Source organism: Scyliorhinus canicula, chromosome 3 (assembly GCF_902713615.1).
Source record: "Scyliorhinus canicula chromosome 3, sScyCan1.1, whole genome shotgun sequence".
NCBI lineage: Eukaryota > Metazoa > Chordata > Chondrichthyes > Carcharhiniformes > Scyliorhinidae > Scyliorhinus > Scyliorhinus canicula.
Window position 1 is genome coordinate 199599915 of NC_052148.1, and position 17501 is coordinate 199617415.

The 17501-nt window shown below is 40.7% G+C and overlaps 1 protein-coding gene across 1 annotated transcript in view; it reads right to left on the reverse strand.

The window, feature by feature from the left end:
- Nucleotides 1-17501, reverse strand: part of lrba (LPS responsive beige-like anchor protein) — a 981767-nt gene that overhangs the window by 754982 nt on the left and 209284 nt on the right. The window contains 4 exon segments of the mRNA XM_038791976.1: nucleotides 5264-5708; nucleotides 6873-7041; nucleotides 8813-8920; nucleotides 10913-11040. Of these exon segments, the coding sequence (XP_038647904.1) occupies nucleotides 5264-5708; nucleotides 6873-7041; nucleotides 8813-8920; nucleotides 10913-11040 (850 nt within the window).

Here is a 17501-nt window from a genome sequence, read left to right on the forward strand (position 1 = left end):
TATACTCAGACACTCTCCAAGCAGAACACAACCCCTCCCCAGTCTGACATGCTACTGTCCTTTAAGGAAGTCAATTAATAGCCTCCACCTCGTGGAGATTGCCCCGCTTATGGCGAACTTGATTTTTTTTTTATAGGAGGAGGATCCCTGCCAAGTCACTCACCCATGCCCCTGCTTTTGGCAGCTCCACGTCCCGCCAAGACAGCAAGATCAGGCTATCATGTCAGCCTCTCTCTCACATACACTCCCAGATCCTCCGACACCCCAAATATCGCCACCCACGGGCTCAGTGCCACCTCCACTCCCAATATCTTCAACATTATGGTCGCAAACTCTTTTGAGAGCCCCTCCAACTTCGGACATGCCCAAAACAAACGGGCATGGTTCGGCTGATGCCCTACACACCAACCACACCCATCCTCCATGCCAGGAAAAAAAATGACATCCCAGGCCACACCATAGGAGCCCTATGCACCACCTTAAAATGTATGAGACTCAGTCTTGCACACAATGAGATGGGGTTTATCCTCCACAGTGCCTCACTCCACACCCCGGCTTGCATTGCTCTTCCTCCCACTTGCGCCAGACCTCCTCCATGGGAGCACCATTGATCTCCATCAGCTCCCCATATATATATATACCGACATCTTGCCCTTGCGAACTCAACTCCTTCCTCACGAAGTCCCTCACCTGCAGGTACCTCAACCCATTCCCCTTCGGCAGCAAGTAGACCTTCTCGAGCTCCTCCAATTCTGCAATTCTATCCCCCAACAAACAGGTCTCGATAATACTCCATCCCCAGTTGCCCTTACCTTCAAAACCTCACATCCAGCACTGCTGGAACAAACATGTGGTTGCCACAAATCGGCACCCGTAGGGACATGCCTTTCATCCTACAGGGCTGCCGTGGAGTTGGCAAGAATGGAAGAGGTGTCAACAATAGCACCCTCAGACTAGTCCCTTTACATGATGCCTCCTGCATCCACTTCTTCAGAGTCATAGCTATATGTTCACCACCCAATAATAATTCTGCAGATACAGCAGCGCCAGCCCCCCTCCTACCTATGCCTTTCCGGAAACACCCTCCTGGCCCTGCTCACTCACCTACACGAACCCCAGTATCATCTTACTCACCCTACTAAAAATTGGGCACCTCCTAAATTCCTCCTTCGTTCCCTTCACCAGTTTTGCCAGATTCAACTTATGCAGCTGGGCCCAGTTCTGCACCACATGTATCCCAAAGTACCAGCAATACCTGACTTTTCCCCCTTTTTGAGTTTATATCCCAAAAAAAGACTAAACTCCAAGATTCCCATAATCCTGTCAATGTTTTCAACCAGATTCACAACGTATAATGAGAGGTCATCAGCGTATAAATAGACTCGATGCTCCACTGCCTCTCCCCCTCTCCTAATGCCCCACCCACCCCGTCAATGTTTTCAACCAGATTCACAACGTATAATGAAAGGTCATCAGCGTATAAATAGACTCGATGCTCCACTGCCTCTCCCCCTCTCCTAATGCCCCACCCACCCCACAAAGCCTAAGTGCCACTGTCAATGGTTCAATCGCTAGAGAAACGAGCAAAGGGGAGAGCAGACTCTCTGCCTCATCCCCCGATGCAACCCAAAATACTAAGAATTGACATTATTGGTCCACATACTCGTCTTAGGAGACCGATACAACAATTTTACCTAGTCGACAAATCTCCCGACGTAATTCCTATACTATGAGCCCCTTGTCTCACTGAACTCTGGCTTCCACAGGAGTGATCTGAAATTCCATTTTCAAAAGTCACACTTTCAAACCTTCTTTTAAATTATTCTTTCCCTCAACTGCTTCCATCAAGGTTTTGCAATCAGATTTTACACCTCTCACTTCAGGTTTCCTAGGATGTAGGTTGTTGCTGGCTGGGTCATCATTTATTGCCTATCGCAATTTAATAGTCAACTACATTGCTGTAGTTCTGGAGTCACGTGTAGTCCAGGCCAGGCAAGGTCGACAATTTTCTTCCCTCAAGGACATTGGTGAACTAAATGGCTTTTTACGACAATCAACAACGGTTTCATGGACACTTTTTTTTAAAACTTTGAATTCCAGGTTTTTTTTATTGAATTCAAATTTCACTATCTGCCATGGCGGGATTCAACCCTGATCCACAGAGCATGACTCTGGGTCTCTGGATTACCAGTCAAGCGACAATCCCAGACAAGCCCTACAAAGCGCTTTTTAAATAGATGAAAAGGTTAAGAATCAAGGGATATGGTGCCCGGAAGGGTAGGGGTTTTAGTTCAGATGGGCAGCATGGTCGGTACTGGCTTGGAGGGCTGAATGGCCTGTTTATTTTCTTTGTTCTTAATACTACTACACCACTCCCCTTGTATAGTATTTCCTTCAGTCAAGTAGACAAGTATACTCTCATATCTATTGATTCTACTAACACCAGTTTTTTTAAGCAGCTATGGTGCTTAAAACTCTTTTCTTTGCTTTGTTTCCCAGGTTAATGGGCAATATTGATTTTTCTTCCCCACCAAGAATATAATAAGCCCTGCTGTGCTGGAATATCCACGGGGGTGTGTAACATACCATCATTTTCACGTTGATGGTCTGGAGGATATCAGCGGCTGGTCCCTGGCGATGCCATCGTCCAAGAACTTGCATGTCTGAGTCTCCATGTTGGATCCAGAATCCTCCACTTCACACAGTGTCAGAACCCCCAGGGGGTGATGTCCCCAGACCCCTTTTGCCAGGTGGTGGGGCTTGTTTGGACACTGGCCCCCTGCTCAGGAAGAGGTCCAACTGGTTCTGCATTACCCATTCTGATGTTTTTATAGAGTACAAAACCGGTCCAGTCCATTTCACTATAGTCCCTGCAATTCACCAGGCACCGTTTCCAAAGTTTCGAACGTATACTGCAGCCCTGGGTTGGAATAGTCCAAGTCCCAGTCGGGACCATCCTGAGATGTCAACTCCCTGGGCCAGTTTTTAATCTCTGGGAATTAACAAGATCACTGTTGGGCCTCCGTCCCTAAGCGGTGCAGACCCGATGGGCTCAATGGCCTCCTTCTGCGCTACAAATTCTATGATCTATGGTGGGCAGCACGGTAGAACAGTGGTTAGCACAGTTGCTTCACAACTCCTGGGTCCCAGGTTCGATTCCCCACTTGGGTCGCTGCCTGTGCGGAGTCGGCACGTTCTCCCCGTGTCTGCGTGGGTTTCCTCCGGGCACTCCGGTTTCTTCCCACAGTCCAAAGATATGCAGGTTAGGTGGATTGGTCATGCTAAATTGCCCTTAGTGTCCAATAAAGGCTGGGTGAGGTTACTGGGTTACCGGGATACGGTAGAGGTGTGCAATTGGATCGGGTGCTCTTTCCAAGGGCCGGTGCACTCGATGGGCCGAATGGCCCCCTTCTGCACTGTAAATTCTCTGATTATGAACTGTTAACTCCTCATTATTTATCAACTGATCATTGCAGTAGTGCTTCACGCAACAATCATCAGGATGATTGTGAAGTAACCTCTGCATTCATTTCCATTTGGCAGACATTTGACACTGGCACGTTGATCCCACTATTGAGGCACTTAATCATTCAACAGATGCAACATATTACACTAACCAATGCCAAACGATATAACGAGAGTTCATCTGGGGCATACTAAGTGGAGATCAATAATCTAATTTGTATCTCAAGTATTGCATCATCCAATACATTATAGAATCATAAGACTAGAATAGAATAGGAGGTGGCCATTAGGCCCATCATCCTGGTACCAGCTCTTACCAGCTATCTAATTAGTCCTAAACTCACTACTGCACAGTAACTCTTTCTTCAACTGTATAGGCAATTGATTTTTGAATGACCTTCCACCACCCTTTCAGTTAATGCATTTCCAGATCATCATAAGTTGGGGAGATGGTTGTGTCGTGGCAATGACGCTCGGGTTTTGGGACATGGGTTCATATCCTATCACAACTGGTGAAATAGGAATTCAATTATTAACTTGGAACATGAAGCCAAACCCAGTACTGATGAACATGAAACCATCAGTGATTATCATAAAAAAACATCTGATTCACTAACGTCCTTGAGAGAAGGAAATCTACCATCCTTATCTGGCCTGGCCTGCATGCAACTCCACACCCAAAGAGTCACTGTGGTTGACTCTTAAATGCCCTCTGAGGTGGCCGAGCAAGCCACTCAGTTCATGAGCAATTAGGGATGGGAAACAAATTTTGACCTCACCAGTGATACCTCCACCGCATGTAAAAATAAAGAACTTGCAGCACAAAAAAAACTAACTCCCCTCTACTTTTCTGCTAATATCCTTGGCCTCTAGTTGTCAAGCCGTTCTGCTAATAACAATTGATTAATTTTGAATGCCTCTATTAAATCTCTCAAACTCTTCTTCTCTGAGGAGAACAATCCCAGAATCTCCAGTTTCTCCAGTAGTCTCTCATCCCTTTAAGGTTACAAAATCATATTATTAAATCAAGAGATTAGCACATAACTGTTATTTGTTCCAGGAACTTTGAAAATTGGATTTTGTTTATTGGTTTTAGGTCTCAATGCAGAAGATTTAACCTGCAATAAAGCATGCAGTCTGTGGTGTATTATCCAAACATGCAGACTTTTGGTCCTATGGTACTGTTTATGCAAAGTCAGAGGAAATAATGATTTGTCCTTTAATCCGATATTTTAGGATTATGTATTACATTCTCTTTCAAGTATTAAATTCTCTCTCTCGTTATTATCTTTATCATGTACACTATTCGTGCTGTTCTGAACTTCCAGTATTTAATTTTTCCTGTCTTATCTGTACAAGGAATGGGTAGGTCACAGACCAAAAAGAAAGTCGGTTGGGCAGCGGGAAAGAAAGTATGTGAATAGTCGGAATGCAACAAGGTGAAGCTATGTTGCCAATGGCTTTTCGCCCCAAATTTTAACATGACTACTTGTAGGAGTGTTTTTGAAGTATCCTGTTGGTCTCGTTTCTGTCTGCTTTATTTGCACACTTTACAGATTTGTTTGATTGCACTGTTCAACTCAATATGCATGAACTAGAAAAAAAAAGTATTTTTATTGTAATACATTATGCCACCATTGAAAGGCAATATTCCAATCAGGCCGTAATACAATGACACTCCCAAGATCAGGCTCCTGGAGATATCATACCTTTTCATATTATTAGCATAATTTGAAATGAAACCATGTCGCTTTAACAAAAATACAAATCCTTAAAAGTGTGACAACTCTATATTTACCTGTCAAAAGAACGGAATTGTACAGATGGTTCTCCTGCTGCATCGCCAATAACTCCTAAAAAGGCTGGCCCTATAAGTGCCATATCTGCTTCGAGACTATCTGCAGGTGTATTCACCAGACTCCTCAAGATGTCCTTCACACTGACATTTTTGCCTTGGGGCCCAGATGATAAACAAGATGTAGTCTTACTTTCTGATTCATTTCCAATTTCACCTTTACTTTCTTGCGACTGCGACTTCTTCACCTCTGAGGAAAGAGTTGACAGTAGCTCACTCATTGCATCTGGGCCAGCGCTGACAACCTCAGGCCTCGTCTCATTCCCAGCAGCCAAGTCAGTAACCAAACTTAAAATCTGTTCTTCTCCAATACCCGAGTCTCTTCGAATTAGTACATTTGGTACGTCACTTGGCACTGGAACAGCTTTACCTGTTGAACCTTCTGCACCTTAGCAGAAAAATATATTTCAAAAATTAAATTTTATACTGATACATTTTCACATAACAGTTTTAAAATTGGAAAAGAGGTAGAAAAATACATAGACATGAACTGTACTATTTAAACAATACTCTCTCAAACATTTAAGAGAATAATTTTTCTGTTTGGACGGATGAATGAAAGGTCATCAACCAGAATGCGGAATCTCTCCACAGATGCTGACCTGAGTATTTCTAGCGTTTTCCGGGTTTAAGAAAAAAAAAATACATGCATTCACTACCTCACTCCACCCGATCCCAACAGGCAAGCACTGGGAAAAGCTAACAAGTAATACTTGATACCAACATGAGCTTCCAACCCCATATTGGTGCCAGTATTTCCACCTCTGAATCATCACTTTATACCTGTCTCAGTTCATCTGCTGCTGAAACTCTTACTCATGCCTTTGTTATCCCAAACCAACTATTCCAACGCATTCCTAGCTGCCCTCCCATATTCTACCCTCCATAAACCGGAGGTAATCTGAAATGCTCCTTCCAGTGTCTTAACTCACACCAAATCTAGGTTCCCTCATCACTCCTGTGCTTGCTGACCGACAATTGCTTCCGATCTAGTAATGTCACGACTTTAAAATTCTCATCCTCGTTTTTTAAATTTCTGCATGGCCTTGACCCTCCCGATCTCTACAATTTTCTCCTGTCTCACAACCTTCTGAGAGATTTGTAATCTAATTTTGCCTCTTCAGCATCTCTACTTTTGATTGGTCCAGCATTGGTGCTTGTGCCTTCAGCTGTCTGGCCCAGAAGCATGGGAATTCGATGAGTAAACTTATCTGCTTCTCCTTCCTCCTTTAAGGCACTCCTTAAAACCTACCTCTTTGACCAACCTCTCAGCCAACTGCACTAATACTGCCTGACATGGCTTTGTGTCAAATATTGCTTTAAAATGCTCATGTGAAGCACCTAGGGGTGCTTTATAGAAAGTGCTATATTAATACAAATTATTATAAAATAAAATTAACATTCACAGGTCTGTAATAGCAGTTGGCATTACGTACACAATTATTTTTGGAGATAATGTAGTTCATCACAATTTAACTGGGAAAAATTACACAATATTCATCTAGCAAATTGTGTATAAAAGTATAAAACAAGCTACGTTCATAAATCTAACCTGTGGTTGAGGTAGTCCCTTCTGTATTGCCAGTGCTTCTGACAGACTGGCTACGGGACAGCTTTCTGTCCTTCTGAGGTTCCAGGATTTCTCTATATTTTGATACCATCAATACAGAGATGAAATACACCACAGCCAAGGCTAGAAACTGGGCCTGTTTGCTGTCCTCCTGCAGAATTTAAACAATTTCAATGCAGTTCTGCTGTGCATGGATCACTTTAATTAAGTGTACAAAAATGAAAACTTACTCCAGAATAAATTTCATTGAAATAGGTAATCAAAGTCAAAAACAAGTATATAGATCGCAATGTGCTTGAATCCAATGCTATTTCTCACACACCATTTGCCAAATACTTGAATTCTACATCACAATTTGTAAATCTATCAACGACTGATTGTGATACACAAGTTACTCTTATTTATGCAATTTCAATTCTTAAGAGCATCTGGTTTAGTATTTGCTACTCAAAAAACAGCCCACATATAAATTTGTGCACAATTGAAATAGAAGCATGAAAAATAACATATCCTAATATTTTGGTATGCTTTTGAAAAATAATCAAAACAAATTATTTATTAATGTAATTATAGTCACGGAGTTATTATTTTTCCTTCCTTTCACAGTCATAATTTTCCACATGGAAAGTCTTTGGTGACAATAAAATGGTCTCCCTGTAAAGTGTGGAACTATGGCCCACTGATCTCAATCACTGGCATTTGTGTATCTGCATAAATTGTCAGGTGTCAGCAAAACTGCGCAACAGTATTATTTAGATAAAAGCAAAGTACTGTTCATGTTGGAAATACTCAGCAATCCTGGCAGTATCTGCTGAGAGAGAAACAGTGTTAACTTTTCAAGTCAAATATGGCTTCTTCAGAGCAATATTATGTGGCTAGGCTCAGAGTCTAAATATTACAACTTTTTTTCCCAAAAAGCTGGATTTCCCATTGCAGTCAATCACTTTTGGCTACAGTGGAGAAACCCTCTGACAGCCTGAATGATATTGCTTGATAGCAGCAATTCATGTGTTCCTAATGCTCATCATTGTTAATAAGGAACTTACAATGTGGCTTCAATTCCTGTATTTGCATGCATCCATCAATGTGCAGTTCGACAAGCCTTGCATTCACCCTTAAATGGCTGATAAATTTCAATTAGTTCATTGAATCTCAGCCCCAATTTCTTACCCATCTGCTCCACCCCATCTGCTCCAAATGCAGTATTCAAACACCAGTAAAGGTTAAGGAAAATCAGATGTTTAAATATTTCTCTGTTACAAAATTTACAAACACTGATAACCAATTGCCACAACTTCAATTTCCTTCCCATCAACAAATGTTGCCTCAAACTTCTTCCAGGTGGCCAAATATGTGGGGAACTGCAGGAGAAAATCCATATCATAACCCTTCCCGGCAAGTTGATCAGTGCACAAGCTACTGATTATCCAATAATATCATTTAAATTCACAGGAACAGAAACATAATAAAGCTATAAAGTGGCAGTTCTGCAAAATTCCTTCGTTCTAACCTTCATTTGGCATCCCGTTGATCACAACAAACACAGATGCAGTAACTTGTCTTACCATCAGTGATTTAAATCTAATCTGAAACTGCCTACCGCCATAATTTGAAACCAATGCTTTCTGAACAATATTTATAAATTTGTTCTCAGGCATCAATGGAAAGGCCTCATTTATTACATGTTCCTTGGCACCCTGAGGCCCCTTCATAAGTGCCACCTAATTTGGAAATGAAGGCATATGTCGGTCTAACCTGGTAGGAATGTCAGGCTCCCTTTACCAAAAGACATTAGTAAAACAGTTGAGTTTTTCACACAAGGTTTTGATACAAGCCAGCTCCTTTTAGGAGTTCATTGTAATTGGTTGTAAAAATTGCTTCATAAGAAAGAAATAGATAAAAAATCATAAGGTGAAACTTACAACATCTCTGAATACAACTGCTCGAAGCCGATTGATGTCCATATCTTGCAACAATCGGTCAATATCTCTTACTGGTGAAATACCACCTGTTACAGCATCAACAGAATTCTAAAATGAACAAATATAAAGTTGTCACAAACCATACTCTGCAAGTAAAAGCACATTAGAAATCAAGACAATTTATTCTGAAATTTAAAAGTTTTTGTGACAAATCTAACTCAACAGTTTTTCCTCTGTTAACTTCCCCTTTTATTAAATTTATCCTCCTTTGGAGTTAGAAACTGGGTGGTCGATTGTTAGAACAAGATCCTTCTACGCTTGAGGATTTGATTTGAATCCAGATAAATAAGGTCCTGGGGAGGTGATGAAGAGAATGCCCGGTTTTACTTCCATCAGCACAATTGATTGAAGTAAATAATCAGGTGACAATGACTGACTGCAATCAGTGTATGGGCAGACCATTACACCTGACTCTCTTTTTAAACAATTCAAGAATAAGTTGTACTCTTTATTCACCAATCCACATTCAAAATGTGAATCCCCATGAGCAGGAACTAACTGCTACAGATCAGATTCAACTCTTAGCCAGTCAAATATTAAATGAACTAAATGAAATGTATTTGCTTTGGTCATCTCCTCGGAGACGCTGATTGAAACTGAACTGTTCAGTGGGTCTAGGAAGGAGCCGAGTACCCATACCCCAAATGCATTTGTGTCTCTTTTTCTTTAACTTCCGAAATCTGTGTAATTCAGCTGCACCTATTGGTGTTATGGGGGTTGGTTAGCTCAGTTGGCTGGGTGGCTGGCCTGTGATGCGGAGTGACACCAACAGCGCGAGTTCAATTCCTGTACCAACTGAGGTTATCCATGAAGGCCCAGCCTTCACAATCTTGCCCCTCACCTCAGGTGTGGTAACTAACCCTCAGGTTAAATCATAACCAATCAGCTCTCTCTCTCAAAAGAAGAGAGCAGTCTATGGTCCTTAGGATTATGGCAACTTTATGTTATATACAATGCCATGCCATCATATTTCAAAATTGTCTTGCGAAATTAATTTGTAAAGAAATGCATTAAATCCATGTTTATATTAAAAATGACTATTGGTTGGGTTGAAATGATTAAATATATTTAAAAGAATGAACAACATCATTTTAAGTGACTTAAATAACGGAACTTTCACTTAGTTGTATCCTACAAATTACAAAGCCATCAGCAAGGCAATAGGCTACCTAGATGTAGCTGACCGGAAAAAAATCAACTTGGGTGAGCATGAATGACCCATATCCTGAACTATTCACAAAACATCCAGACATAATCTGTGCAATTAACTGTGTGTGGACCAAGACAATAGAACTCCATAGGTCACAATCTCATCATTTTTAAACAATGGATCTGGAACCAGCATGCTATGACCACATTTCAGTAACTGGTCAGTTTATGAGAGGAGATAATGTAATGAGAAAGCTAACCCTCTGTGTTGAAGAAACTGTTTATTTCTAGACCAGTCAGAAGGTCAGAAAGACCCTCAGCAGAAACTCTCCCTCACACATCCTACAAGCTTGTGCCTCGATTGTTTTATTTAAACCAGCTTCATGCCATAGGCAGCATCTTAAATATCAATCCATCAGCTGCTGACCCCAGAAGGCAGAAATCATCCATCAACACCATTAAATTGTCTTAGTGCAGAAGCAGGAAAGACCATCAAGCCCAGTCTGAAGCCACCCAAGTCATTAATCTACAGGATCCATATACAAACGGCTTTTTTTTGTCTCCCATTTTGTAATTTACATGTTTGTATTCATGCGAGCGTTTTTATATTTTATTTAAGTCAGGTGTTAAATACAATAAAAACAATTGTCTTCTTTTAAAACTTACAAGAAAACATGTGTGTGTGCTTTGCGTAATTATAGTGCTTAAAACAGTTGAACACTCAAGAAAATGCATTAAAAACATCTGTTGCGGTCAACTGAGTGGTGTAAAGAGAGGGGAGTCATTCCACCACTTCTCACCTGACCATAACACATAATAGTTATCTTGAGAACAGATGAAAAAGATTTTAATTTATCTAGGTCAGATTCTGTACACAAATCAGACACTTGCCTTGGCTGTTGACTTTGCACTTCCAATGAGGCTTTGCATTGTTTTTTGAGCTTTTGCGCTAACACCACCAGCTTTTGCTTGACAAACCTGTTGACATTCCAAACAGTTTCTGACTGCCACAGCGCATACTGCCATTTAAAGGAGAGACAATATAGTCAGAAGACATTCTTTTAGGTATGAATCTCAAAATACCAGTACAGAAAATTATTTTTACATGAATCAAAAGAAAACTGGTGGCAATTAGAGCACTGTTAGTATATTGTACTTATTATTTAAGTCCAATGGTCCTCCTATTAAAGGCTATTGGTAATTTGAATGGTCTTCCTTTCATCTGGAAGATGTTGTTTTCTGCTCACCATAAATCAATATTATCACTGTTATCAAACTTTGACAGCCACTGAATTCAGTTTCCACACTAGCTTTTCGTGTAACTCTTAAATATTGCCAATCTCCTGCCTGCTTCCACATGCAAGTCAACCTTGCAAGTGAGAGGGCATTCCCAATCCTCCGCTTCCAAAGCCCATTTAATTCCTCATACTAATCTCCATATTATAGTCACATCATAGATATGTGGAAGGAAATCAGAAGGATAACTTCTCCTGCTATCAAATGCTTAAGTGCTGAGACAGCAATCTGCAAAATTACATGGGAATAGAAGTGAGGCACTGCAACATAAAAAAGTAAAGGAATGCAAGTTATTCATTCTTCCCCTAATAATGAAATTTCAGAGTTTCAATCATGTATTTTTGGCACACCCAGAGCATCTACAACATAATCCCTGAAACAGGAGTCTGTAAATGAATCGTGTACTTTGGAAAAACATCCAGATAGTGTTCTCAACATCGTGGAGGCCGACAACTTTTAAAGAGAAATTCAATGTCTTCACATTGTGTACCTTATGTTGTCCTTTTATGTATTTTCTTTATATTTCATTTTCTTTTCATGAACTTAATGATCTGTTTGAGCTGCTCATATAAAAATACTTTACACTGTACCTCGGTACACGTGACAATAAACAAATACAATCCAATCCAAATTCCCAGTTAACGGCTGAAAGAATGACACATCAAGATTTAAAAACTTTTACTGTAACAAATGGGTAAAACGCAGTATTAGCTAAACCCTATCCTTTTCTGTCAGCAATTTATACATAAGACTACGGGAAAGAAATGCCCCATCTCACTTTCAGCACAATCAAAGATCTTCCATTATGGGTCAGTCTTATCGCCATAAGTGACCACTTCACCCTCCAGGAGCCAGGCTAAAATTATTCTCCGATCACAAGGGCTTTCTTCCTTCTTACTTTCCCAGCCGGGTATTTTCTAATCCCAGGACTGCCTTTCACTGAGGGTTATGGTGTAGATCCCTTCCTCTAACGCCAAGCTAGGCAAATCTCCCAGCCTACTTTAAATCCTCACAAATTCAGTCTTCTCTCGGAGTGTGAACTCTCATCTGCATTCTGCTTGGTGAATGGTACAGTTAGAATTTGCCCTGTCTAAGGTGCAATTTAGCAGCTTCTATCTCTTGCTCTCTCTACCTTGCGGATGACTGAAAACACAGACAAAAACTGTAAAACACTGTCTATGATATTTGGTTTATGGGAAGCCTGCAACCTAATGCCAAAAACCACTCCCTCCAACCCTCTTCCCCATCGCAACAGGAATCAAATTAGTTTTGTATTGAAGGAAAAATGCTAATTAATTATCTTTGATCCAAACTCCCTTTCATCTTAAAGAAAGGGATAGCTTACTTCACCACTGTTTAGAATTCGATACCTACAACACCTTTCTGAAACTTTGGAAGTCTCAAGGTCTACTCATATTCATGGTATACTCTGATTGTGGTTGTCACCTAGAGGAAATACCTTGCACCTTCCTCTCAGTAAAATAATCTGAGTTGTCCTTTAATCTCCAACAATAAAATACCCCAGGTTTACTGTCAGGAAGACACCACAACAAGTTACTTGTCTCAAATTTAAAGACACAATCGCAAAATATTACATTCTTATCAATCACATAACTGTAACAACAGATAGTGGTGTCAAAAATTCAGGTTCTCTCTTAATTCCTTAAATTCAGTCATGTGAGTAGTTCCTGTCAGTGGTTTGTACAGCTGACCTACTACAGAACTATAAAGTACATATACAGACTCATGCAATCACACAACCTGGGGATGTAAAAGAAAAAGCATCGTTTTGACATTTACATCTTTCATTGATGTATCGCATAAATCTCTCCAAAGGATAGTTAACAGCAGGTTCAGTTCGATCCAAAGTAAAATGTACACAAAAATAGGTATGGTTAGAATCATTTAGTTCATTGGCCTTTTATCAAGATAAATATTAAAAAGGTTTCTAATAATACAGCACATTGCCATAACCATGTTACATCATGGAATAACTCACGAACAATGACCTGGGACCAGGATTAAACCCAGGTCCTTGGCGCTATGAGACATCAGTGCTAACCACTATGCCACCACGCCACCCAACGTAGTTCCTGCCCAATGTCCCACATGAAAAATTTGCGCTTTTCATGGAATACAGGTTGGAAGAATAGGGGTCTTTAAAGACTTGTGTTCAGATCTAAAGGGCCTTGGCAATGAAATGGGAGGCCTAACATTGTGTTGAAATACATTTAAGAAGAACTGTTGATTTAGTGATTTAAGTATAGTATTTGGATTGCCATTGTAAGAACAAAATTCAGATTCATTCACTTTCAATTTAAAAATAAGCAATCACTGCTCTGAAAGGGCATGAAGCACCGTCACTGGTGGTGCATTATTTCAACGTTTTACAAGTAATATGATTTGCCAGAATGCTGATTCTATGTTCGTGGGTGACGTTCACTGTTCTGGGCTGCTTTCAGTCTTTGTTTCCAATTATATCATAGATTATCATAGAATTTACAGTGCAGAAGGAGGCCATTCGGCCCATCGAGTCTGCACCGGCTCTTGGAAAGAGCACCCTACCCAAGGTCAACACCTCCACCATATCCCCACAACCCAGCAACCCCACCCAACACTAAGGGCAATTTTGGACACCAAGGGAAATTTATCATGGCCAATCCACCTAACCTGCACATCTTTGGACTGTGGGAGGAAACCGGAGCACCCGGAGGAAACCCACGCACACACAGGGAAGATGTGCAGACTCCGCACAGACAGTGACCCAAGCCGGAATCGAACCTGGGACCCTGGAGCTGTGAAGCAATTGTGCTATCCACAATGCTACCGTGCTGCCCTATCCTCTTATGCATTCAAGCTACTGCCACAAACATGAAAATTATTTTTAAAAAGTAGTAAAAGATAGAATGGCAGAATTGCAAAACACGCACATACTTAACATCTAATACACAAGATATTCCTACCCAAAAACTTCTAACCTGAAACGTCCAAACTATGTTCATCTGCATATTCCTCCTGACTACACATACACTAGGCACTGGTGCCCTGCATGCAGGAAGGGAATCAAGAAAAACAAATACCTGAAGCTATAGCGGCATGGAACGCAATGGATTTCAATGCATGTAATATCTGAAAACAGGTACTATATTAAACTGATCTCTTTAGCGCTAGAATCATGCACTGTTCTTGGGAGATTTAAACCTGACAATTACTTAGATTTAGAACACATGAATTCAATATCCTACTAGTTAGACCTTTGCTGCTAATAAGCAAAACAACAAGTACCTTTTATAATATGACAGGAAAGGCCTCAATGGTTTTACACATCATATACATGAATGATGTCAACTGTAAAAGATTCAGTCTAACCAATATAAGTTGAGTCAGACCAGAACAGCAGTTCCATTAGAACAGTCATATAGCCATTCAAATTTAGACATATTTGAAGCCATCACCTAAAGTACTGACACAAATATGATTCCCTGCAAGCTCTGTAGAAAATACCATATAAATATTTAATTGTATTAAATAAATTCAAGCACAGAGAAACACAGCAAAATCTTGTCCTGGCCATTCTTTTAATGGATTAAAAAGAAATAGAACACTGACACATTTCCATTCAATCATATTTCACAATTTGGCAAAATGAAGAATGTTATTTTCAAGTTATGTTCATATAAAATGGGTAATAATCTATTAAAATATTAATGGGAATTAAAATGACAAGTCATTTAAGGAATGCCAAATTTGATTTTTAAATGAAATTTACATAGTGTTGTAGTTGATCGAATGCACAAACATTATTTTTTAGAAATTGCAGAAAACTTTATGGTCAATAAAAAGTCAAGCAGAGTCAACATTCCTGAAAACACAACAAATTGGAACAAGTTTAGCTCAAAGTGCAGCTAAAAACCAGCCAAAATAAAATTCAGCTGACCATATTACTGCAATTAGCAGTCATTCTCACATCATGGTTTAAGAAGTGACCACAACTTATGTTTTTGTAGAGTTTTTCATGTCATTAAACATCAAGGTATTTCACAGGAGCATTATAAAACAAAATATGGCACCAAGCCACAAAAGGAGATATACGGTCAAATGACAAAGTTTGATCAAAGGCTCAATTTTTAAATTAAGAGGTAAGCGAAGTAGAGACACAGAGGTGAGGGAGGAAATGCAAAGCTTAGTGCCGACACAACTGAAGGCATGGTGACCAACTGAAATCCGTGATGCTCAAGAGGTCAGACTTGGAGATCACAGAAAAGTACAGATATCAGAGGGTGGTAGAGCTGGAAAATATTTCAGAGATAGGAAGTGGCAAGACCATAGAACGATTTTAAAACAAGGATGAGAATTTTAACACGAGAATATTATTTGACAGGAAACCAATGTAGCTGGTGATTTGGTCTAGGTGCAAGTTAAGACATGGGTAGCAGAGCTTTGGGTGACCTCAAGTTTGTGGGGAGTAGAATGTGCAAGACCAGCCAAGAGTGCATCGGAAAATTCAAGTCTAGAGTTGACAACGGCATGAATGAAGGTTTCAGCATCAGATAAATTGAAGCGGGGTGAAGTCGGGCGATATTATAGAGGTGAAAACAGACAGTAAACAGCGAATCTCAGGTTCAAATGTGATACTAAAGTTGAGAATAAACTGGCTTAATCCCAGACTGTTGCCAAGGAGAGGAATGAAGTCAGTAGCTATGGAATGGGGTTTGGAGCAGGGACAAAAAAAAATGGTTTCAGTATTTCCAATATTTAATGGGTGGAAATTTCAGCTCATCCAATGCAAGATGTCAGATAATCAGTCCGACAATGTGATAATAAGTGGTAGGGTTGAGAGAGGCAGTGGTGGTGGGGAGCTGGGTGATGTCAGCATATATGTGAAAACTAACGCAGTGCTTTGGACCATGCTGTTCAGGATCAGCGTGTAGTTGAGAAAAAGGAGGAGGTCAAGGATAATTCCTATGGGGCATGAGAGGTAAGAGTATGGGAAGAGGAGATGCAATTGCAATAGGCATGCTGGCTACAAATAGATATGAATGAAATCAGGCAAGAGTAATCCCACCCAGCCGGATAACAGTGGGGATGAGGTGGTGGAAACTGCCATGGTCAACTGTGTTAAAGGCTGCAGGCAGGTCATGGTGGGAGAACCAAAACCTAGATGTTGTAAAGAATTCACATACAAAAAGAAACTATACTTAGAACATAGAACATAGAACAGTACAGCACAGAACAGGCCCTTCGGCCCTCGATGTTGTGCCGAGCCATGATCACCCTACTCAAACCCACGTATCCACCCTATACCCGTAACCCAACAACCCCCCCCCCCCCCCCCCCCCCCCCCCTTAACCTTACCTTTTTAGGATACTACGGGCAATTTAGCATGGCCAATCCACCTAACCCGCACATCTTTGGACTGTGGGAGGAAACCGGAGCACCCGGAGGAAACCCACGCACACACGGGGAGGACGTGCAGACTCCGCACAGACAGTGACCCAGCCGGGAATCGAACCTGGGACCCTGGAGCTGTGAAGCATTTATGCTAACCACCATGCTACCGTGTTGCCCCATACTGTTATTCTTTCAATATATTCACATATCAATTTAGGTCAATCTCAGAGTCTGAAGGTTATAGATTCAATCCCTGTCACAGAGGAAAGCACATACATTGACAAAGGTGCCAGAGATGCCATTTTTCAAATGAGATGCCAAACCAGAGCCCCAATAGCCTTTCTAGATGAATGCAAAAGACTCTTGGTTCATGAATGCTCTTCAAGGAAGGGGATCTGACATTTTTCACAAGGCTCCAATTCCACATTACATGGTTAACTCGTGATCCTTGCACGTGGCCGACAGCCGTTAATCATAAATGCCGCTAACACCTTCTCAGGACACCTAATGTTGGATAAGTCCACGAGAGTGGCAACAGAAATTTGGTGACAGGGGAAATGAGATGCAGAAGTGATAGGCGAGACCAAGTAATGTAAACCAACTAGGAACAAGAGACACAGAATAATTACAGGGATAAAATTAAAATATTAATAGACGCCCATTTAAAAGGCACCCCAATTAAAAGTCTATATACATATATAGGAACATACAAGCCTTTAAATTAGGGTTTTACCTTGCTTGGTGTTCATATATTATATACAACACTGATATATACAACACTGATATATATATA